Raw genomic sequence first — 25,685 nt, 5'->3', positions numbered from 1 at the left:
ATTTTTTTTCCACTTCTTCTATTGGCTTGATTCAATTTGACATGACTAAATAATTATGCAGCCTGTTTTCAATTGTATTGTGCATGAAATATTCAACAAAAGCTCTTAAGCGACATTTTTACAATTGCCAAACACTTGAGTTGACGTACTTCCCAAGTATTTTTAAATCCTCAATCAGGTGCGTAAACGGTTGCCAACATTACATTCCCAAATTTAGAGTCTCTTGACAATTCTCTGTCAGCTAATGAACTGGAGGCAGGATGGAGTTGATGTGTGGACTCATAACAGCTGATCTATTAAAATCAAATTCCATTTACCCATACATTGGAGACACTTTAAATAGCAGAATTTATGTTGGAATTGCAGCAACCCATACAGCATGAGAACGGGCCCTTCGCTCCAGCTCGTCCATACTGACCAAGATGCCCTATATAGGCTCTCCCTATTTGTCCACATTTGGTCCATATCCCTCGAAATTCGGCAACCTACGTCCCCCGGGCCGAACGCGGCCCATAACCCGAAATTATCCGGCCCGCAGGTGGATTTTTTTCCCCGTAATCATCCGGCCCGCCGAGCGGTGAGCTCTGGCTGTAACTGTGCCCTGCGCAAAGCCGCCGGCACGGCCGCGCACCTTCAGTGAACACGTTTAAGAAAAAACTGCAGATGCTGGAAAAATCAAAGGTAGCCAGAAATGCTGGAGAAACTCAGCGGGTGAGACAAGCAAGGATTGCATGAGGCTGCTTCACTCGCTGAGTTTCTCCAGCATTATTGTCTATCTTCTGTGAACACGTGATTTGATGCCTGCCATTCGGGGCGGGATGGGGACGGGATCCATGTGTACACGTGATAGATGTGGCCCGCCATCCGCTCACAGACATGCATGCCGGCCCCTATGCAGAACAAGGTTGCCCACCCCTGCTCTAAACCTTTTGTATCCATGTACCTATCCGAGTGTCTTTCAAATGCTGTTTCTAATACCTGCCTCAGCTACCTCCTCTGGCAGCCCATTCTATATACTTGCCATACTCTGAGTGAGAATTCTGCCGATAAAAGTGTTTACTTTTGCAGAAAAAGTAGATAATCATAACAAAGGGATTATATGCATCAACTCAATCAGTCATTTACATCAATGTGGTCAAGAGGCTGGTTGACATCACCCAGTCAACTCCATCCTTGCTAGGAATAGTATAATCGCTACATGCAGGTTTAAAAAAACAAGGGTCAAGTTGTGGGCAGGGCTCGATTTGGAGCAGGGCATTTGTGATATGGCCTATGTATTTTAATGGCCTTCAATCCCCAGGCCCAAAACATTTTAGTTCTCTTGCACATATTTATACTCCTGTCTTTTGTATTTTTTTAATAACCATGTCTCTCAAGCACATTACAAACAAATTCAATGTTAATTACAAATTTTAATGACTTTTTTAAATGCAGTTAGTGCATCGTTAAGTTAGTTATTATTGCCAAGGAATAGGATGCTTTTATTATTTCAGGCACCTACTGCCAGCATCGAGCAATTACAAAACAAGTACAGCATTGCTACCTCCAACAGCGAAGAAAGGAAGATTTGCATTTATATAATGCCTTTCATGACCTCAGGACACCCCAAAGTGCTTTGCAGCCAATTTTAACACAGCAAGGTCCCACAAACAACAATCAACAAAATTACCGCTGCCTTTTATGATGTGGGGATAAGGTATAAAAATTGATCAGGACAGCAAGAAGGAATCTCTAGCTCTTCTCCAAAATAATACCATGGGATCTCTTATATACATCTGAGAGGGCAGACAAATGAAAGTCTCGCCTGAAGGATGGCAGCTGTCCCTGTGCAGCAACCCCTCAGGGCTGAGTAACAACTATCCAGGCTCTATTATGGGCTGCAATCTCTGAAATGAAACTCGAAGCCACAACCTCTAATTCAGCTATGAGTACTCCCCACTGAACAGTGCCTCAAGATGCAGAGAATAGGCTTGATTACAGCGGTGGGGATTTTTTGCACTTTTCGTGCTGTCCACTTTGTCGCTACTCCCAGTAAAAGTGTCTGTTTGGTACGGGTGTCAGGTTATGGTGAGAAGGCAGGAGAATGGGGTTAGGAGGGAATAGATAGATCAGCTATGATTGTATGACGGAGTATTGATGGGCCAAATGGCCTAATTCTGCTCCTATCATTTATGATCTTATGACATATGGTCTTATGATGCCCACCAGAAACTACTGTGAGTTCCCAATAAAAAGCCTTTCATCCAGCAGTCTGAGATAGATTGGAAACAGTGTTCAGAGATCAAGAGAGTCAAGAGTGTTTTATTGTCACATGTCCCAGATAGAACAATTCTTACTTGCAGCACAACAGAATATGTAAACATAGTACACTGTAAACAATAGAGAAGAAAAAGTTCAGCGTGTGTGTATATATACACACACCCACATATATATATATATATATATATATATATATATACACACACACACACACATACATACATAAAAACAAACAATAATAGTGCAATAATAGTCTATTGTAGTTCAGAGCTTATTTGAGGTTGTCTTGTTTAATAGCCTGATGGCTGTAGGGAAGAAGCTGTTCCTGAACCTGTGTTACAGTTTTCAGGCTCCTGTATCTTCTGCCCGATGGCAGGGGTGAGATGAGTGTGTGGCCAGGATGGGTCTCTGATGATGCTGGCTGCCTTTTTGTAATCCTTCTGCATTGATGGCAGCTACACTAATTTGAACACTTACTGTTAAAGAGCCGAAAGCACATTTGATTAAGGAATGCAGAAGGACTGATGTGGTGAAGGCAGATAACATGAAAGCATGTAGCAGAAAGCTTTTGAAGAAATCAATATGAAAAATAAAGGAATCAAATGGAAGGTTATGTTGATGGGTTGAATTGAAGTTAACATTGAGGCAGGAAGCCTTAAGGAGTGTAAACACCAACAAAGGACGCTCAGAAAGAACAGCTTTCATCTCAACTATAACTCATCGTTAGAGATATTCAAAGAGGCAGCAGCACTGCAAGAATTGCACCTTGTAAATTACCTCAGTTTCACAAATGGTTTTAATTGCCATTAAAATTTATGGAAAGGGCATTAGGGAAGAAGGGAATTCCCCAGAAACTATGGCAAAACAAAAGGTTTAGTTCATTTACACTCCCGAGTGCAGCAGAATAATGCAGGCCACTGCTCCAAGATTGTTGGGCTGCAGGATGGGCATCTTTCAGCATCAAGCCCTCAGGTGGACACTATCGATCCTCTGGCATCTTTTGAAGATCAACCAAGTCAAGGCAAGTTTATGGTCATATGCACAAGTGCGGTGAGGTACAGACTGAGATACAGGGGTAGCCCAGCATGATATGTATGGGCTGCACGGTGGCACAGCGGTAGAGTTGGTGCCTTACAGCACCAGACTCGGATTCAATCATGACTGTGAGTTGTTTATACGGAGAGTGTACGTCCTCCCTGTGACACCATGCGTTTTTTCCAGGTGTTCTGGTTTCCTTCCACATTCCAAAGACGTACAGGTCTGTTGGTTATGGGCCTGTCCCACATACTCGACTTTTTCAGCGACTGCCTGCACCTGTCATGGGTCGTTACGGGTCGCTGAAAACTTTTAACATGTTGAAAATCCAGCAGTGACCAGAACAAGGAACAACTCTTTAGGCGACTACTCACGACCATACAGGCTTCATTCACCCCGCGACATGTCGCCAGGGTGTCGCCTGTATGTTCGTGAGTCGTCTCCGCAGTTGCCCAAAGAGTCGTAGCGTCTTTCTGGTCGCCGCTGGATTTTCAACATGTTGAAAATTTTCGCCGCCCTGCAACGACCTATGACGGGTGCCAGCAAGTCGCCGAAAAAGTAAGTGGGACAGGCCCGTTAAATAGCTTAGGTAAGAATTTTAAATTGTCCCCAGCGTGTGGGGTAGTGCTCCAGTGCGGGAATCGCCGGTCGGTGGGCCGAAGTGCCTTTTTCCGCGCTGTATTTCTAAACAACACTGAAGTACGAGTCTCTGCATTCGTGGCTGCTGAATATCGGACAACACACATAAAACATAAATTGTACATAAAATTACATTCATTCTGCACCATAGTAAAAAGGAAAATAAAGACTGTTCACAAACAATACACTATTGCAAAAACAATCTTAAAAATACAAGTCCACGATCAGTGTGTTTCATTGCTGAGGTAGAATTCGGGTTGTGCAGGTCGGTTCAACAACCTGACAGCTTTAATAAAGAGCTGTTCCCATAGTTGGTGGTGTGGCTTTTCAGGCTTTTGTACCTCCTGCTTGACAGTTGGAGAGAGAAGAGGGCCTTACCCAGAGAGTGGGGATCCTTGTAGATAAATGCTTCCTTCTTGAGGTACTGCTTCGTGTAGATACTCCCAATAGTGGGGAGGGCCGTGTCTGTGATAGATTGGGCTGAGCCCCCCATTCCCTGCAGCCTCGTGTCTTCCTGTGCATTGGATTTGGTCGACAAGGTCATGATTCAACCAGCCAGGACACTTTTAACGGCGCATGGGTAGAAGCTTTTTCAGTGACTGCTGAAGTTCTTTAAACTTCGAAGAAAGTAGATGGGCAGACGCACCTTCTTTGTTATTACACTTATGTGTTGGACATTTGAAGCTGCTAACTCTCGACCCACCGCTACCCAAGTGATCGCCCGCCTTTCCCTTTATGAAGTTTCCTTGGTTTTGTTGACATTGACATTGAGCAAGAGGTGTTGTTGAGGACTAGAATATAAAAACAGGGATGTAATGCTGAGGCTTTAAGGCACTGGTCGCACCGCATTTGAAGTATTGTGAGCAGTTTTGGGCCCCATATCTGAGGAAGGACGTGCTGGCGTTGCAGAGGGTCCAGAGGAGGTTTATGAGAAACGACGAGTGTTTGACGGCACTGGGCCTGTACTCATTGGAGTAAGAAGGAGGGCAGAACTTCATTGAAACTTACCGAAAAGCCTGGATAGAGTGGATGTGAAGAGGATGCTTTCACTGGTGAGACAATCTAGAACCAGGACATAGCCTCAGAATAAAAGGACTTACCTTTGAGAAGAGATGAAGAGGAATTTATTTTATCAGAGGGTGTCAAGTCTGTGGAATTCATTGCCATAGACGGCTGTTGAGGCCGTCATTGGGTATTTTTAAAGGGAAGATCGACAGATTCTTGATTAGTAAGGGTGTCAGGGGTTATGGGGAGAGGGCAGGAGAATGAAGTTAAGAGGGAAAAATAGATCAGCCATGATTGAGTGGCGGAGTAGACTTGATGGGCCTAATTCTGTTCCTACGACATTAATTTATGAAGTGACAGGTTGATACAGAGGAAGAAGGTCTAGTTGGCAGATGGATGGACAAAGACAAAGCCTTTTCTTCTCATCACACCAAGGCGAGGGCATCATGGCTTTAAGGTCAGAGAGGGAACATTTAAAGGAGATGTATAGGGCATGTTTTTCTAGAGTACAATGTTTACATATTCTGTTGTGTTGTTGCAAGCAAGAATTTCATTGTTCCAAATGGGACATATGACAATAAAACATTCTTGACTACATTTTTCTTAATCTCATCTTAAACCCATGTCCACTGGTTATAGATTCTCCTACTCTGGGTAAAATTCTATTCCTCACATGATTGTATACGTAAGAATATACTTGATTGTATACTTAATTCATCATACTTGTATGATTAAGAATAAGGGGTCGGCCATTTAGAACAGAGATGAGGAAAATCGTTTTCACCCAGAGTTGTGAATCTGTGGAATTCTCTGCCTCAGAAGGCAGTGGAGACCAATTCTCTGGATGCTTTCGAGAGTTAGCACTTAAAGTCAGGGGATATGGGGAGAAGGCAGTACGGGGTACTGAATGTGGATGATCAGCCATGATCACAGTGAATGGCAGTGCTGGCTCGAAGAGCCGAATGGCCTACTCCTGCACCTATTGTCTATAAACCTCCATCAGATCACCCCTCAGCCTCTGGAATGATAGCCTCTAATAGCAGATGTCAGAATCTTAGATTATTGTACTTGATTAGTATGGTTGTCAGGGGTTACGCAGAGAAGGCAGGAGAATGGGATTGAGGGGGAGATAGATCAGCCATGATTGAATGGAAGAGTAGACTTGATGGGCCAAATGCCCTAATTCTGCTGCTATGTGTTATGGTCTGATGGAAACAGATGAAGATTCCCTAACAGAACCATACCCACAGCTCAACGTCAATGGTTTCTTTATTGTCATGCATAGCAGGTACAGTGCAATACATTTTTTGCATACAGCTCAGTACATCCCAATACAAAAGCACATTCACCTCGGTTCAGTTCTGTTAAGTTGAGCAGAAGGGTATTATGAACATCAGATATGATTCTAGGCGTGATTTGTACCTCCACAATTGCAAACGGCCAGGAAATTGGAAGTTGTCAGCATTTTCCCCTTGGATGCTGCTCCTATGACATGAAATTAGGAATAATGAGTCCAAATTATAGCCCAACCATTCTCCACCCCCCAGCCACACAAAGGGAGGTGACCGAGCTCCGACGCCTCATCAAACTCACTAGCCCACCTACCCACCCACCCAGTTTCAGTTCTGTTTATTATCACGTGTACCAAGGTACAGTGAAAAGCTTTTGTTGCGTGCTAACCTGTCAGCAGAAAGACAATACATGATGACAATTGAGCCATCCACAGTGTACAGATATAATTTATTTATTTATTAGACAAGTATGTAAAAACATATATGTAATTTGATTTGCCATACAGTCAAATGATAAGGAAATAATGTTTAGTGCAAGTTAAAGCCAGCAAAGTCCGATCAAAGATAGGCCGAGGGTCACCAAAGTGGTAGATGGTAGATATATACAAAACGCTGGAGTAACTCAGAGGGACAGGCAGCATCTGTGGAGAGAAGGAATGGGTGACGTTTCGGACCCAAACCCTTCTTCAGACCCGAGTCACACATTCCTTCTCTCCAGAGATGCTGCCCGTCCCGCTGAGTTACTCCAGCATTTTGTGTCTATCTTCAGTGTAAGGCAACATCTGCAGTCCCATACATAGACAATAGGTGCAGGAGTGGGCCATTCGAGCCAGTACCGCCATTCAATATGATCATGGCAGATCATCCAGAATCTGTACCCCGTTCCTGCCTTCTCCCTATATCCCTTGAATCTGTTAGCCCTAAGAGCTAAATCTAACTCTCTCTTGAAAACATCCAGTTAATTGGCCTCCACTGCCTTCTGTGGCAGAGAATTCCACAGATTCACAACTCTCTGCGTGAAAAAGTTTTTCCTCATCTCAGTCCTGAATGGCCTACCCCTTATTCTTAAACTGTGACCCCTGGTTCTGGACTCCCCCAACATGGGGAACATGTTTCCTGCCTCTAGCCAGTCCAATCCCTTAATAATTTTATATGTTTCTATAAGATCCCCTCTCATCCTTCTAAATTCCAGTGAATACAAGCCCAGTCGACCCATTCTCTCATCATATGTCAGTCCCGCCATCCCGGGAATTAACCTGGGCTGTACTCCCTCAATAGCAAGAATTTCCTGCCTCAAATTAGGAGGAATGGCGGGACTGTCATATGCTGAGAGAATGGAGCAGCTGGGCTTGTACACTCTGGAGTTTAGAAGGATGAGAGGGTATATCATTAAAACGTATAAGATTGTTAAGGGCTTGGACACGCTAGAGGCAGGAAACATGTTCCCGATGTTGGGGGAGTCCAGAACCAGGGGCCACAGTTTAAGAATAAGGGGTAAACCATTTAGAACGGAGACGAGGAAACACTTTTTCTCACAGAGTGTTGTGAGGCTGTGGAATTCTCTGCCTCAGAGGGCGGTGGAGGCAGGTTCTCTGGAGAGAATTCTTTCAAGAGAGAGCTAGATAGGGCTCTTAAAGATAGCGAGAGAGAGTCAGGGGATATGGGGAGAAGGCAGGAACGGGGTACTGATTGGGGATGATCAGCCATGATCACATTGAATGGCGGTGCTGGCTCGAAGGGCCGAATGGCCTACTCCTGCACCTATTGTCTATTGAATGGTGCAGCATCTGCTGTCAGTAGTTAGTCAAGTCAAGTCACATTTATTTATATAGCACATTTAAAAAACAACTCTCGTTGGCCAAAGTGCTTTACAACAAAACAAACTACATACATATATACATATAGCCCTCACTCAGAGGACGTCAAGAAAGGCTTGGGAGTATAATAATAATAATAAACTTTATTACGGACTCAAGGTCCAGACAAGGAGCAACATCACATTAAAAATGCATTGCATATTAAATATCATAAAATACATATAAAATCTTAATATAAGGAGCTGGTTGTTGATTTCAGAAAGAAGCCCACACCCCTCCTCCCCCTCTTCATCAATGGAGAGGTGGTTGAGAGGGTCACCTCCTTTAAGTTCCTCGGGACCACCATACATCAATCCCTATCATGGGAGCTCAACACCAGTCTCATAATCAGTAAGTGCCACCAGCGACTCTACTTCCTGCGGCAGCTCAAAAAATTCAGGGTCAGTCGACCAGCCATGACCCACTTCTATAGGTCTACCATAGAAAGCATACTCATTCTCCATGCTTGTCTGGTATGGTCACACAACCTCGCAGGATAAGATTCGGCTGGAGAGAATAGTGCGCCGAGCTTCTAAGATCATCGGTTGCAGCAGACTTCCCTCAGTGACAGCACTTTACTCAACAAGACTCACCAGAAAGGCCAAAAAAATCATAGCAGACCACTTTCACCCGGCACATTACCTCTTTAATCTCCTCCCATCAGGAAGGTGATATAGAAGCATTAAAAGTAAAACATCTCGCTTCAGAGACAGCACCTACCTCCAAGCCATCAGATATTTGAATTTGCACTAATCACTCTGCACTTTCTTTTGCACTTGCACTTACGCTTAACATGACGCTGCTGGGTACTGTCCTTCCTGTATATATTGTCCTTCGTACAGTGTTGTCTGTATTATTTATTGTGGTGTATGTGGTGGTTATATTGTACTGTATTGTATCTGTCTGAGAGCGAACCAAGACACATTCCTATCAACTTGTTGACATGGCAATAAACTTCTTAAACTTCTTGAATCTATATCACTTATAAAAACATCATAATTTATATATTTTTTTAAACCACAATACACAAGTTAAAAATCCAGATTAAAAGAATGATCAATGTCCTACAACGAGACAACGATACCAGTGTCTCCACAGCTGGGATTCGTAGCGTGTAGTGCTAAACCTTATGTTTGACAATAAGCACATTTTTAGAGTAATTTATCCTGCAAATGAATTTATACATGTGATGTCTTAGGATAGCTTCTAAAGTACTGACTCCTGCAGCCACAAACATATTACTGGCACTACACCATCTAGGTTGCCTTAGCAGTGTTCTCATGGCATCGTTATATGCCACCTTTAGTCTCTGCATACTTGTCTTTCCATAGTTCGACCACAGGTGCGCAGTGTAGAGTGGTGTGCAGTATGCTCTAAATAGCGACATCTTCACCACATCTGCACACGCACCAAATTTGCGCAAGAGAATATTCGCCTGTACATACAGCATGCGTCGTTGCCTATAAATATGCTCATCATCTGTCATTTGTTCTGTAATAATATGCCCTAGATATTTTACCTTATTACAGACACTAAGATTATTGTCAGACAATTTAAATAAGTCTTTAGTCTTGACTTAATACAATACAATACAATTTATTGTCATTTGAGCCTCAGTGAGGCTTAAACGAAATTCTGTTTCCATAGCCATACAAACAAAGACAATTCCTAGACATACACACAATTTAGTTCACACAAACATCCATCACAGTGGACCCACTGTGATGGAAGGCAAAGTCTTTTCTCTCCCCTGTTCTCCATGACTCTCCCGATGTCGAAGCCCCAGGCGGGCGATGATAAGTCCCACGGCCATTTTAGGCCGTGCCGGGCGATTTACGGCCCCGCTCCCGGTCTAGAAGTCTCGAAGTTGGAGCCCCCGGCGGGCGCTGGAATGTCCCACGGCCATGAAGCCGTGCCGGGTGATGTATGACCCCGCTCCAGGTCGTTCCAACCCCGCGACACGGGCTGGAGAAGTCGCGTTGCGGGAGCTCCGGGAAGCGGTCTCTCCACCCGGACCAGCAAGCTCCCGATGTCCCAGTCCATCGGACCTGCAGCTGCGTTGCTGGAGCCGCCGAGCCCCAGGAGTCGAGTTGCAGCAGCGAGTCACCACCGCTCCCCACGCTCCGAGGCCGGCCAGCCCCACGATGGTTAGTCCACAGCTCCGCAGTCTCCCGAGCCCCCGGGTCGTTCAGGCTGGAGGCCGCTCCAGGGTGCTAGGCCCCAACGACAACGGAGACCCGACAGGGAAAAGGTCGGGTCTCCCAGACAGGGAAGAGATTTTAAACAGTTTCCCCCGCCCCCCACATATACACATTTAAAACCAGTATTAAAAAACACCAACACTACATTTTAACTAGACAAAAAATAAAAAAAAAGACAGACATGCTGTAGGGGCCGCTGCAACGGGTGAGTCGCGCCGCCAACACCAGTCGATGGAGGGGGCAGTTCTGATGGGAAAGGGGATGCTGTTCCATAGTCTAGGGGCTGCAACCACAAAGGCGCGGTCGCCTTTGTAGTTGAGCACTCAGCTCTCACTCGCCTCCCTCCCCCCTCTCCCTCACACCCCTCCCTCCCTCCCCTCACCTTCCCTCAACCCCTCCCTCACACCCCTCCCTCCCTCCCTCTCACCCCTCCCTCCCCTCACACCCCTCCCTCCCCTCACACCTCCCTCCCTCTCACCCCTCCCTCCCCTCACCCCCTCCCTCCCCTCACACCCCTCCCTCACACCCCTCCCTCTCACCCCTCCCTCCCCTCACACCCCTCCCTCCCCTCACACCCCTCCCTCCCTCCCCTCTCACCCCTCCCCTCCCTCCCTCACACCCCTCCCCCTCCCCTCACACCCTCCCCTCCCTCACCCTCACTCCCCTCCTCTCCCCCCCCTCCCTCCCTCACACCCCTCCCTCACACCCCTCCCCTCCCTCACCCTCACTCCCCTCCCTCACACCCCTCCCTCCCCTACCTCCCTCCCCCTCCCCTCACCCCTCCCTCCCTCCCTCACACCCCTCCCTCCCTCCCTCTCACCCCTCCCTCACACCCCTCCCTCCCTCCCTCACCCCTCCCTCCCCTCACACCCCTCCCTCACACCCCTCCCTCCCTCTCACCCCTCACACCCCTCCCTCCCTCCCTCTCACCCCTCACACCCCTCCCTCCCTCTCACCCCTCCCTCCCCTCACACCCCTCCCTCCCTCCCCTCTCACCCCTCCCCCTCCCCTCACACTCCTCCCCTCCCTCACCCTCACTCCCCTCCTCTCACACCCCCCCCTCCCTCCTCTCACACCCCTCCCTCCCTCCCCTCACACCCCTCCCTCACCCTCACACCCCTCACCCTCCCACACCCACCACTCCCTCCCTCACAGACCTGACTCCCGCCGCCATCCATCCACCCACACACACACGGGCCTTTTCCCGCCCCGCTGACGCTGACGCCGCCGCGCGCGTGTGAATAAAGTTGGTTGAAGGGGGGGGGGGGCGGGGCGGGCTGCTGCTCTCGCGAGGCCGGCGCCGCCAGTATAAAGGCGCGCGTTGGCGGGAGGCGCGCAGTGTGAGGGAGCCGGCCGGCGGATGTAAGCGGGTGTAGTGCGCCTGCGTGTACGGCCACGGAGCGCGGGGCCCCCGCGTAAACAGGCGGACAAACGCCCCTTGCTCCCACACAAACACTTCCCCCCCCCCTCCATCATCTTCCCTCCATCCCTCATTCACCATGGCCAAAGTACAGGTGCTGAACGTGGTGGTCCTGGACAACCCATCTCCCTTCAACAACCCCTTCCAGTTTGAGATCACATTCGAGTGCATCGAGGACCTGCCGGACGGTGAGGGCCGGGGCCGGACTGGGCCGGGTGACAATTGGCGCCTTCGGGGAGTGTTTTTTTTTAATCAATGGGTTGTCAATCCGCCGTTGTGGCGCGACCCGGGGCCACTTGCACACATTGTCCATTGCCCATCTATTTATTGTTCTGTTTTTGTTCTTCACTGCCTTCCTCTTGTAGACCTGGAGTGGAAAATTATCTACGTGGGCTCTGCCGAGAGCGAGGAGCACGACCAGGTGCTGGACTCGGTGCTGGTGGGACCTGTCCCAGCTGGACGTCACATGTTTGTGTTTCAGGTATTGCAATGGTCGGCTGTGGTCAGGCCACAGTGCACAAAAAAAAACTGCATGTAAGAGTGAACCCTGTCTTTGAGCATTTGGTTCATCTTTGGCATGCATAACTTTCGTTTAGAATTCGCGCCTAAACTACTTTGTCATCATTCGTGACTGTCGGTGGTCTGATCTTTTGCAGGAGCTTACTGGCTTTGTGTGGTTTTGGTTGTTGGTTATTGTCTTCTATCTTATGTATGGTGGAATCACATTTGGCCTAAATGCATCCCAAAAAGTTTTATTTCATCTATTGCTGTAGTTTAATTGCGTTCCGTCACGTCACTTTTAAACTGGTGATGGTCTTGTCTAACTCTACTTCCTGGTTGACTAATTCTAGAACAATAATAATATTGTACTGTTATAGAGCAGGTAAATAAAAATACAGTATTGGATAAATTAATTGTCAGATGTGAAACATGTACAGGTGACATTTTGGGATTCCTGGTGTTGCCTGACCTGCTCAATTGCCCCTTCACTTTTTGTCTTTTTTTTTTTTAAACTAGCATTTGTAGTTCTTTGTTCCTGTTATGCATATAATTGGTCCACAGCTAATAAACCGAGGGCTGGAAATTCTCTAAAGGTCAGGCAACATATGAAGAGCAGATGAAAGGTTATCAGCCTAGAATATTAAGTTTCCCTCTCAAATGTAGTCTGAGCTGTGTTTTTTTTTGAAGAGCTGAATTTGTTTTTGGTATTGGTTAACATTTATTCAATCTGGTTTTGTGTCTGAATAATCATATTAAGATGTGTTTGTAATACTTTATTTCTGTTTTTGTTAACGCTAATTGTGTTAAGAGTTGATGATTAACACTGGAAGCTTCAGTTGTCTTTAGCTATCCCTTGGACAGTAATCTAAATTAAAATTGCTTTTGGACTAAGTATGTACAGCTTTCAGAGCAGGCTTCCAATGTTATCAATTGTCAGTTTGTTGATTTCTGCCAACATTTGGTGTTTCATGTACTTTGTATTGAAAAGTTGTATGTCCTGTGGTAATTGCAAGTCAAAGGGAAGTTGTAAAATTTGAACCGTGATACTTTTCCTGAATAATAGCTAGTAACCTTGCTCCTTTCCCTATTTGTGCATTGGTTTGATACCAGGCAACTGACATCCTCTATATACCCCAATTATGCAGCTCAAGCTGCCCCACAGAGTAGAGAATTCCAAATTATCTGCAAAATGTAGCTCTGTTAACCACCCTCTGATCATGCACCTGCCCTCTTAAGATGCTCTACTGGTAAAAACCATAACCTGGGGGTTTGGAGATTGAGTAATTGATGGCTATACCCAAGACTAATCGTTTTTGTGCATATTGGAGGATTTCAGAGGTGAACTGTTCGTATTTTGCACCAAACATGCAAACGGGAGATTTGTTTTAAAGGATGCAGGGGAATAATTTATGGTTATTTAAAAGTCTAACTTTGAGTTTGGGCTTCAGTCGTATTGTAATCTTGGGTGATTGTAGCAGTGTGAGATTGGCTTTTAACAACTTTATCAAATAACTCAACATAAACATGGAGCTTGGGTTGTTTGCATTGTGTAGATTTCTTAATTGTACAAATAACATGGTTCCCATTTGCTTTTCCAGGCTGATGCCCCAAATGCGAGTCTTATCCCGGACGCTGATGCAGTTGGTGTGACTGTGGTGCTCATCACGTGCACGTATAGAGATCAAGAGTTTATTCGTGTCGGCTATTACGTGAATAATGAATACACTGATCCTGAATTAAAGGAGAACCCACCGATGAAACCAGACTATGCCAAAGTAAGAGCTATGGAAATTCATTGTTTTTGTAGTTTGAAAACAAAATTGGAAGTCACTGCTTTTAAAATCGGTGTACCAATAGAAACATTTCCAGTGAATACCTTGCCAATCCTATTGCTCTGTGGCCTACAAGGCTGGAGAATAAGAACACTGAATAGGACTTGAAATGGCTAGAGTTTTGAGACATTCAGACTTTTTTCAGCAAGTACATGTCTGCGGTATGTATCTTATAGTGCAGGATCTGTATATTCGATGCCTAGTGTCTCTCTCGATTGCCTTGCCCATTCATAGGATCATAAATGGTCACTGGGAGATTACCATTTGAGCCATTGAATCCGTGCCAATTCCCACTAATTTAAAGGTTTTCCTCCCTTGCTTGTATTTGCCCCAAACCTGTCTTTGAATTATTTTTAAAGGCATCTTCCATCTTCACATAACTGTCTAAGCAAGTTATTAAAATCTACTTTGCCTCAAAGGGAATAACCAGGCCACCTCCAGTCTTGCCTTGGAGCCTGGCTAGTATTTCAGAATAAGGAGTTCTCCAAGACTCCACCTTTTAAAGTCATACGCAGATATAGCTCTTCACTACTTAATAACCCATTTATTTGATGCATTTAATATAAATTTACATTGTTCCATTCATTGCCATGCTATTTCACCGCACTTCTGTTCTGTGGTGGAAGTGATTCTGAGGTTTTGAATGTCATGATGCTGAATGCATCAGTGATGGTTAATACAAGTCTGCTCCCACATAACATGCCATTCTGCAATGCTTAATAGAGTTTGGTTCAGTCACATGGAACCAATGTTCTGTTGACAGATTTTACCTTCACTGCACTGCAGGTGCATTCATGCCCCCTTTGCAGGAAGACAATTTAATTTTGCCAAAATCATGTGCCCTTTTCAGTGAACCCAATTTTTGATAGTCCTGAAGATGTTTGGTCAGGGCAACTCTTCCAAAATTGGACTGCATTCTTAGTCCTGGAACATCTACCCCTTTATCAATGAATGCTTTTGAAGTGAGGTAGTCGGATGCATGGAAACAGGCCAATCAACCAAACATTACACTAATTCTACATTTATTCTCATCTAATCCCAGATTTCACTGCTCCCTACACATTGGGGGCAATTTACTGTGGTCAATAATGAACATCTTTCGGATGTGGGGGGAGGGGGTGGGTGGGAACCAGAGCATATGTCTCACAATGAAAAATGTGCAAACTCTACAGTGACTCACTTGAGATCAGGGTTTAATAGTAAGATTAAACGAGAACTTACCAGTTTGAAGTTTGATCTGTATTTTATGAGGAGTTACGATGAGGGATTACGTGAAGAACCCCGCCACGACGCATGCGTGTCATTCTTCAAAGCAGCGGTGTGAAATCACAGATAACTGTAATGACTAAACATAGTAAGATTAGAGAAGAGATACCAGTTAAGTATATGATCAAGGGTGGGAGCGGAGGGCACGTAATCCCTCATCGTAACTCCTCATAAAATACAGATCAAACTTCAAACTGGTAAGTTTTCGTTTAATCTTACTATTTTACTTCGGAGTCACATGAGTGACTACGTGAAGATTTTAAAGCTCTGTGATTTCATGCCGTGGAAACGAGTCCATGCATCACGTCTGCCTTGATGACTGTAGGAGGAATTGTGTTAACATAATTTGGACATGAATTCGACATTGAAATCATAAAATTTATTAACACAATTTTATAACCCCTTTTTATGGGTTTAAATTTATTTACAGAACTTAAAATTGTTTCTGCAAACGTTCCAGGTTTCATTACTGGTTTATTGTAAAATAATTGGAATGTTTCCCCCCCCCACCCCCCAGACCATCCTGCTGCCTTGAGGATTTGGTTCATTGAGACATCCAACTGTATCGCTGCCGATGTAGCTGCAGCCCTGGTGGAATGAAATTTAAAATATTAGTATCCACCCCAGCCTGTGTTAGCACCTGTTTCAGCCATCTTGAGATGGTCTGGACCGTCACTCTTTTGTGTGGTTGCTAGTGGCTGACCAAAAAGTGCCTTTCCATTGCCTCTTAGGATTTTCGTTTTCTCCATGTATAACGACAGATGTCTTACTATACACAGACGGTCATCTGTTGGGTATGACCTAAATTGTATATTGAGGCCTGCTGATCCCTGTCTGTTCTGCTTACTAACTCATAGATATGAAACGTAATATTTTCTGTTGAGGAAGTCATGTTGTCCAGTCTTAGTTTATGCAGTGACTGTACCCTTTGTGCCGTGACCAATGCCATTAGCATGACTGTTTTTAATGTCAGTCTGTGTAGGGACAGAGCTGTTGCTGGAGACCAATTCCTGAGCATCTTCAGGATAATAATTACATCCCATATTTGGGAGTACCTGGTTCTTGGGGGATTAGTATTAAAAATTCCCCTCATAAGTTTTGTTACCAGTGGGTGAGTCCCAACAGAGTAACGCTCTGTCCCCTGCCATAGGTAAGTCGATAGGGCACTTCTGGCGCAGTTGATGGCACTGTAACTGAGCCCCTTATCATAGTGGAGGCCTGCCAGATATTCCAGAACAGACGGGATGTTCATGTCTCTGTAGTTGATGTTGTTTTTATGGCAGTGCATCGCCCACTTCTTGATATAGACCAGATACTGTTTTTTGGTTGACTGTCTTTGGGCCGCCGAGATCATGTTCACTGTTCGGTCCGTCAATCCCAGTTGTAGTAGAGGTGTTTTTATAACTACAAATTAATAAGTTCAAATGTTTATGGCATGGGTGGCTATCCCTTGTTACGGGATGTAGCAATAAATCTGGTCTATGTGGGATGGTGATACATGGTTCTAATACCATGTTTAATACCACTGGGAACCATGGTTGAGTAGGCCAATCGGGTACTACCAATACCAGACGCAGAGTCTTGTTGTATTTTCCTTAATACCCGATTGATGAGGCAGAAAGGAGGGAATGCGTAAATAAAAAATTCCCCCCCCCCCCCCCCCCCCCCCCCCCCCCCATGCAGCAAAAATGCATCTGTCGCCGCTGCCCCAGGGTCTGGTTCCCATGAAACATAATTTGATAACTGGTGGTTAAGTCTGGATGCGAATAGATCGATATCTGGTGTTCCATATTTGCTGTAAAGGCAGCCACCATTTTGCCAATTACTTTTGCTACCAATCTGATGGATGGTTTGCTGATGTCAATGAGGTTATTGCAAGCCTCTATTAAATCTCTAGCCTTTCCCTTAGGCAGAGTCACCGACATGTGAACTGAGTCAGTGGTGAAACCCCAAATAGTCCATAGTAGTGGAAGGCGTTAGTTTAGATTTAACTGGATGGATAATAAATCCCAGTTTTTCAAATAACTGCTTTGTGGCTGTTACAGTTTGTTTGGCCAATTCCAAAGTTTTGCCCACAATGAGTATGTCATCTAAATATGCCATGACCATGTGTTTACGTTTCCGTAGAGACGCTAGGGCTGGTTTCAAAATTTTTGTGAGCAGCCTGGGGCTGATGATAACCCATTTGGCAGTGCTTTATACTGCCAGAGTTGTCCCATCCAGTTGAATTTTAAGTAACATCTGTGGTCACCTCGTATAGGCACTGAATAGTAAGCATCTTTTAAATCGATGCTGGCCATGAAGTAACCTTTGGAAATTAATTGTTTAGCAGTAACAAAGGTATCCATTTTGTCAGATCTATGATGATGCGACAACCACCATCTTTTTTGTTTTTGATAAATATATTGGACACGAATTCTAATGGTTCGTGTTGAGTTTTCTCAATTACACCTTTTATGTAAAGCCGCTCCAGTTCAGCTTGCGCTTTGGATTTTTCTTTATCAGAAGGCACGAACATTCGGTTCAGTATATGTTGAACTGGAGGGCTGTACTTGTGTATAAACTCTATTGTATATCCCTGGATACTGCTTAAGATGCAAGTATCGGTTGTTAACATGCTCCATGCCTTCAGAAAAGAGTGTAATCTCCACCCAACCTCCATGCTCCCTGTATTTTGTAGGGAACCAGACCCACCTACCTCCATAGTTTCCAGTGGCAGGTTTACTTCTTTTTGTAGGTTCTTCGCTGCTGTTGTTGCGCTGGTGTCTGGATTTTCGGTTTGGTTGGCGTTGGAGGTCCCCGCATCTTCCAAGAAGGCCGGCCTGGGCCATGGCCTAAAAAAGACTCATGTTTTGAGTACCGGGCCTTCGAGCTTTCACCAGTTCTGCTGGTGGGTGCGTTGGGTGCTGTCTTTGGCTGTAGTGGGTTCCAGTAGGTTCTCTTGTTCCTGCACCCCTTGCACACTTGTCTTTCCTTCTGCAGACCCCTCTTCCAGGTCAGCCCAGAACTGACCCGCAGTGCTCCCCTCTGATGAGGTAGAAGCACTGTGCAGCCCTTCAAGAGGTACTGCTGTGGGTTTATCATAGGGCCCACAGTGACCCGACTCCATCTCCCGGAGTCTGTCACGTTGGAGCAAATGCTCCACACACCGCTCCATCCGGCTCCAGCGCTCTCGGGCGCTGGCCGACCGCGGTTGTTCAAAGTCGGACTCCTCTGAGTCCACGACCTTGTTTGTTTTTGTGTCTAGCCTTACCGCCCGGCCGCGTGGATCTGGCCGGTGCGGAGGCGACATCGGGCACAGCTGATCCCACTATCGGTGATCCGAGTGCCGCTGGCTGCCCGCTGCTGCGCGGTCCTCCCTCACCAGCTTTGTCCTTACTGCCCTTCCGTGGAGTGGATCTGGCCGGTGCGGAGGCGACATCGGGCACAGCTGATCCCATCTAGCCCACCAGCTTTGTCGCAGCCCGTTGGTTTCTCCACCTGTAATCAGCATGGTAAAAACACTCCCCCCCCCCCCCCCGCCTGTCGTTTCGCAAGCGTGAAGCGATATGACACGCATGCGTCGTGGCGGGATTCTTCACGTAGTCACTCACGTGACTCCGAAGTAAAATCCAATCTCTGGTACTGAAGAGTTGTAGTTCTACCAGCTGTGCTGCTGCCATTCAATCCTTGGATCGTTTGCCTATCCAAAGGCAGACTGGATCACCCCCCCCAACAGCCCTGTGTAGAAATTGAGTCTCCATGTTCATGCCTCGCTGTATCAAATACCACGTATTTTACAGTGGCTAACATTCATGCTTTTGCAGATGATGGCTGGGAGCACTATGGCATTAAAGGTGCATTTGAACCCAGGCCTCTAACTTTGGTAACTTTAATATTTGTGAATAGTCTAGTTATGATGCTGTTGTGTGCATTGGTATCACCAGCACTGAATCTGTTTTTCTCTCCTTGCTCTCTAGCTCCAGCGAAATATTTTGGCTTCAAATCCAAGAGTTACAAGGTTCCACATCAATTGGGAAGGCGTTAGTGAAAAAATGGAAGATATTGAGAATGTTGACCCAAGTTCAAATACAATGCTGCCTCCCACTTGTACACCCCTGAAGGGACTTGGCACAGGAGGTGCACTGAGTATAGTTCCGGAGAATTCAATGGACTGTATGTGAAACCACCTTGTGACTGCAATGAAATGGACCACATTTTTTTACCCAGGGGTTTGTTAGCTTTTGGATTTAATTGAAAGGAGTATTTGTCAGACTTCAGTATCCCAGAAGGCATTAAACCAGCAAAAGGAGGAGTGCAAGGTGTGCCAGTTCCCATTCTGGGTCCACAGCAATTGCAGTGGTTATAACTGCCATCGGTGATTTATGGTGAGCTGGCTTCTTTTGCCCAAATGATGGTTATTGGTAAAATTCAGTTGGTGTTTGTTGTAAATTAGCCAGAAATAAATGTGTAACTACAGAACTTGTTTGTGGTTTTGTTTCTGCTGTGTAAGTCCAGGACAGGTTTGGGGTAGGAGGCAGAGTTGGATAAGTCTGGTTTGTTGAATGTGTTTAATGCCTCTAAACTAGAACCAAAAGCTGGTCATTTTGAGAGCTTCAGTTACCTACTGACTAGACGAGCTATAGCCACTTGCTTTGTGGTCTCAGCAATGATGCTTGGAACTTTCAAAAGATGTGGAGTTGCCATATCCAGCAATGCAACTCAATGTAATATAACCTGGGAGTTTAATTTGGTTGTATGAATATCTGCTTCCCAGTGAAATTGTCTTCAGAATCTTTCTGAGGAAACTATTTTGTAACTTTTAATATGTACTTTGTAAATTGTGATCCAAACCTGCCTGCATTGACTCTATTGGACGAGAGAATTAAAAATGTTTAAATTCAAAAGATAAGCTTTATAAAACATTGGTTCTGAAAACTGCAACCTTTTTTTACAAATGTTAGTGACGTAGAATTGTATTGTCTTTGCCTGAATAAAAGCACTTGTAAATGCATTTGTGTCTTAAGGTGTACTGTAATACTATGCCTGTATAAGGAGTTCCTTCAAAGATTCATTTTCACATTAACCCTGGTGGGAATACTGATATTTTGAATTATAGTTTCTGTGACAAATAACATGGTAAATTAGAAACTAATTCTCTGGTGACAAGGTTCACTCTTCATTTGGTAAGTTTATATTTGTATAAATCCTTATCTTTTGAAATAACATTTTTTTTTTTTTAAACCTAACGTTTTGGCAATTGTCATTCCCAAAATTTGGGACCAAACTAGCAGCAAACGTGTCTATCTAAAGAGCTAAAATTATTAGTTTATAAGTGAGTTTGGTATTCTGAATGCACATGCCCAGGTTATAGGTCACTGGAGATAAATATTGGAGGGTGCGGATCTGCTGTGTGCTATCTGGTTATCAGACCTTCGTTTCAGATGAGTGCTTTATGCTTCGTGCTGCTCCGTGGGGTCGGGCACGGGTCTCCGGCGCTGCCGCTGGGCTGTCCCCAGTTGGAGCTAGGATAGGCAATCAGTTCCACTGGAGCTGCTTGTTATCTTCCGGCGTCGAAGGCCCCCGCTGGTGGAGGCTGTTATAACTCCTGACGGAGAGGTTTGGTGGTGGCGGGGGCTGATCGCCAGGCAACATCTCCGGAGAAGGGTCTCGACCCGAAACGGCACACATTCCTTTTTTCCGGGGATGCTGCCCGCCGTGTGCACGGGGTGCTACGGTGGCTCGGCTGGAGAGGCAGCCTCCCCGGGGAAAAGGAATGGGTTCCTCAGGAGTAGGGGCCTCCTCCCCCCCCCTTCGCTCCAGGGTCACCCCGGGCGAGGACGGGACACTGGGGGTGGGGGGGCGGTTCAGCAGTGGCTCGGCAACACCCCCGTCGTCGGGGCCACGGGCTGCAGATGAGGCGTGGGTGTCTGCATGCTCTCCCGCTACCTGGCACCCCCGCTCCATTAAATATTTTTTTACACATAAATCATGAATAAAGATAAGAATTTACATACAGTTTATGCAGCTGCTGCTTCGTTCGCGTTTTCTTTATCGCCAGTGACCTTTGGCAAATCCCATGATTTCTTGCGTTTTTCAGAATACCAAATTTGCTTATTGTCACATGTACAGAAGTACAGTGAAGTTTGTTTGCGGCATTCTATCTAGTCGGCAGAAAGACTATAAATGATTATAATCAAGTTGTCCAGTGTACCAATAAAAGGAATAACGCTTAGTGTAAGATAAAGTCTAATTAGAGACAGTCCGAGGGTCTCAAAATAGGTAGATGATGGTTTAGGGCGGCTCTCGAATTGGTGATAGGGTGTTCAGTTGCCTGATTACAGCGTGGAAGAAACTGTTCTCGAATCTGGAAGTAAGCATTTTCAGACTTCTATGCCTCTTACATGATGGAAGAGGGGAACAGATAGTGGCTGGGGTGAGACTGGTCCTTGATTATGCTGGCAGCCTTGCCGAGGCAGCATGAAGTGAAGATGGAGTCAATGGAAGGGAGGCTTGTTTGCGTGATGGTCTGGGCTGCGTCCACAGTTTTAATGCGATTTCTTGAGGCCTTGAATGGAGATGTACCAAAACCATGCTGTGGTGCATCCCGATAAAATGCTGTCTGCGGGGGGTGCACTTAAGTTGGAGAGAGTTGTTAGGGACATGGCAAACTTCCTAAGGCTTCTAAGTGGAGAGATATTGGTGTGCCTGGTCAAGCGTCAAGTCATGAGTGTTTAATTGTCATAGGTACCAAAACACAACAATGAAATTCGTACTTGCAGCAGCACAACAGGTTTGTAAATGCAGTACTCAATAGATAACATAACACACAAAATAATTCAATAAATCAAAAACCCCAATATAGTGCAAAACCAAAGCCCAAACTCCCAATCTTATTTCTCTGGGGAAAAAAGAAGGGTCTGACCTACTATGCTGCCATTACTTTTCCAGAACCTCTTGGTCTTCCAGCTTGCATAAGAAGTTCATCCATCACTCTTGCTATACTCCCAATCTGACAGTAACTTGATTTTAAAATGCTAATTTTTATTTTCAAATCCATTCAGTTCAGCTCTTCCACCCTTGGCATCCTCTGAAACTACTTGTCTCTTCCAATTCTGGCTTCTCAGCCATCCGTTATTTATTCATCATTATTTGCCTGAGCTTTATGCTGCTCTGCAGTTCCACTATACCCTCCCCCGCCCCCATTTTATGCACCTCTACCGCACCCTCCTCTCCCAATCTCTTTAAACCACACTTTTTTTTAAAACTAATCTTTTGGAAACATTTGGCTCGTGACAAATTGTATGTTGATCACCGTCCTGTGAAGGCACATTGGACATTTTACCAGATATTCTTCTATACTCTGCAATATAAACCTGCTTACAACATTTTCCATACTTTAAAACATATAGATCCGAGGTTAATATGCATCTGCCATATACACCCACAAGACCATTATATCTTTCACCTGATTTGGTGCCCTGAACTCCATTATCCTAAGTAGGGTGCAACAGCTTTATCTAACTGTAACATGGCTTTCAGCCTTTACATTCTAGGCCTCTTGCGATGAAGGCCAACATTCCATTGGCTTTTTGTGATGTAATAGAAAGACAATAGGCAATGCTGTCTGACATTCATGGGAATTAGCACCATTTTCAAGTCTCCAATCAAGCTATGGAGAAATCTACATCCAATTGTGGAGTCTTTTCCTGGCCAATATAGAGTATGCAGTCTCTCTCCATAGAGTTCAGAGGGCTTAGATACAAGTTTATAGAATTTAGGCACCCTGAACCAGCGTTATCAGAGTTTAACCAGCTAAAACACTACGGCTTGCCAAGGCTTCTTTCCATTGGTTAACCATTCTTCTGATGGACAGAGCTGAATATGAAGAATTAGGTAAGTAATGGTTGTCAAATTACTTATGTGGGATTCTTCTGATGGATCGGACTGCTCCCTAGACTATTGGGTTAACCCTGGGCTATTCTCCTGATGGGCTATGCTGCTCCCTGGACACCAGGTTTAGTTGTGTTTTTCTTATGAAAATGGTGAAAGAGAAGAACATGATTGAAGCATAGTGCTAATGGCTGACTGAAGACGTTATGCTAAGAGGCAAAGTATCTTGCTGTCTTGAGGCAAAGCATCTTGCTGTCTTGAGGCAAAGCATCTTGCTCTCTTGAGGCAAAGTATCTTGATGTCTTGAGGCAAAGCATCGTTGACTGGCTGAAAACATGATGTCAGCGCATTAATCACAAAGAGTGGACACCAGTTCCGTAGAGCTCGGTGCTGGGGTCGCTGCTCTTCATGGTGTGAAATGATTTGGATGAGATGATGAAATTGAAATTTTGCAGATGATATGACGATAGGTTGAGGGGTAGATAGTGTAGCGAAAACAGAAACCCTGCAGAAGGACTTGGACAGGTTGGGAAAGTGGCAAAAGGAATACAGCATAACAAAGTGTGGAGTCATGCATTTTGGTAGTAGGAATAAAGGCGTAGATTATTTTCTAAATGGGGAGAGAATTCAGAAATCGGAGGTGCAAAGGGACTTTGGAGTCAGCTGACGATTGTCCTGAGGGGGGGATGGGGGGGTTCCTTTTGTTGCTGGTGATTTCTTACAAGCCCTTCCACACTGGAGATGAGTCATTAGCTGAGAACTTGCTCCCCAACTTCTCAGAGTGCCTTTCCTTGGCAGCTCTGATTCCTCAGCTTGTACTTGGCCTGCCTGTAGTGGGCTGCATCCCTGCTCCTGTAGGTCTCATCTTTAGACTGGCGGAGCTGTCTTGAGTTCTGCTGTAAACCAAGGCTTGTCATTGTTGAACTGTGTCCGGGTCCTATTGGGAATGCAACTGTCATCTGTCCCAAAGCTGGTATATGAATGAATGAATGAATAAGTTTATTGACCAAGTATGTACACATACAAAGAATTTGCTACCAAAGTGGATAACCTCACATTTATCCGCATTAAACTGCATGGCAGATGCAGTTTAATGCGGATAAATGTGAGGTTATCCACTTTGGTAGCAAAAACAGGAAGGCAGATTACGATCTAAATGGTGTCAATTGGGAAAAGGGAAAGTACAACGGGATCTGGGGGTCCTTGTTGATCAGTCAATGAAAGTAAGCATGCAGGTACAGCAGGCAGTGAAGAAAGTGAATGGCAAAGTTGGCCTTTATAACAAGAGGAGTTAAGTATAGGAACAAGGAGGTTCTTATACAGTTGTATAGGGCCCTAGTGAGAACACAGCTGGAGTATTGTGTGCAGTTTTAGTCCCCTAATTTGAGGAAGGACATTCTTGCTATTGAGGGAGTGCAGCGTAGACTTACAAGGTTAATTCCCGGGATGGCGGGATAGTCATGCTGAGAGAATGGAGCGACTGGGCTTGTACACTCTGACGTTTAGAAGGATGAGAGGGTATCTTATTGAAACATATAAGATTATTAAGAGTTTGGACACGCTAGAGCAGGAAACATGTTCCCGATGTTGGGGGAGTCCAAAACCAGGGGCCACAATCTAAGAATAAGGGGTAAGCCATTTAGAACGGAGACGAGGAAACACTTTTTCCTCAGAGAGTTGTGAGTCTGTGGAATTCTCTGCCTCAGAGGGTGGTGGAGGCTGGTTCTCTGGATATTTTCAAGAGAGAGTTAGATAGGGCTCTTAAAGATAGCTGAGTCAGGGGATATGGGGAGAAGGCAGGAACGGGGTACTGATTGAGGATGATCAGCCATGATCACATTGAATGTCACATTGAAACCGCCATTCAATGTGATCATGGCTGATCATCCTCAATCAGTACCCCGTTCCTGCCTTCTCCCCATATCCCCTGACTCAGCTATCTTTAAGAGCCCTATCTAGCTCTCTCTTGAAAATATCCAGAGAACCAGCTGAAGGGCCAAATGACCTGCTCCTGCACCTATTGTCTATTGTCTATTGCCTTGGTGCTCTGCTCACAAGTAACAACATGACATACAGTAAACCATTAAGAATAAAACATAGAAACATTAAGAATAGCACACATTCATTCATGTCTGTATATTCATCGAGGCTTCCCTGAACACATTCCAATTTTGTGTCTAGGATGATTTGTGATATGGCCAACCTCTGAAGTTTAAGCCACAGTTTGAAGGGAAGTTATGAATGAATAAGTGAAAGCCGGCCCTTGTCGGTGGCAGTTGCATTGCCCCCAAAAACAAGGAATATATAAAATAAATATCTTGCCATCATTGACAAGAAGAAAGGGCAGCATTGACCCGGTGGGGGGGGGGCGGGACCATGGGTTCCGTGACGCGACAGGGAGGCGGGACCATGAGGGTGATTGACGCGCATTCATCCAATTAGCGGGGAGAGTGGCCGGGTCAGGGGTGACGCGGCGGCATGTCAGCCAATGGCGGTGGACCTGGCCG

At 45.4% G+C, this 25,685-nt stretch overlaps 1 protein-coding gene and 1 long non-coding RNA gene across 2 annotated transcripts; one reads left to right on the top strand and one right to left on the bottom strand.

Annotated features, from left to right (window-relative positions):
• Positions 1-6,189: 6,189 nt before the first annotated feature.
• On the bottom strand, positions 6,190-11,536 carry LOC116966146. Its single transcript, XR_004409909.1, has 2 exons — positions 11,445-11,536; positions 6,190-6,423 (listed from the first exon to the last, which is right to left on the bottom strand). It is a non-coding gene; the product is annotated as an uncharacterized LOC116966146 (long non-coding RNA).
• A 77-nt stretch (positions 11,537-11,613) lies between these two features.
• Positions 11,614-20,299, top strand: asf1b (anti-silencing function 1B histone chaperone). Its single transcript, XM_033012334.1, has 4 exons — positions 11,614-11,895; positions 12,073-12,188; positions 13,807-13,983; positions 19,266-20,299. Exons 1-4 carry the CDS (start codon positions 11,787-11,789, stop codon positions 19,467-19,469), a joined length of 606 nt encoding a protein of 201 aa, XP_032868225.1. The 5' UTR covers positions 11,614-11,786; the 3' UTR covers positions 19,470-20,299.
• The last annotated feature ends 5,386 nt before the right edge of the window (positions 20,300-25,685 follow it).

This window comes from Amblyraja radiata, chromosome 35, assembly GCF_010909765.2.
Source record: "Amblyraja radiata isolate CabotCenter1 chromosome 35, sAmbRad1.1.pri, whole genome shotgun sequence".
Taxonomy (NCBI): Eukaryota; Metazoa; Chordata; class Chondrichthyes; order Rajiformes; family Rajidae; genus Amblyraja; species Amblyraja radiata.
The sequence above is the reverse complement of the archived record's forward strand: the minus strand, read 5'-3'. Positions and strand labels throughout refer to the sequence as shown.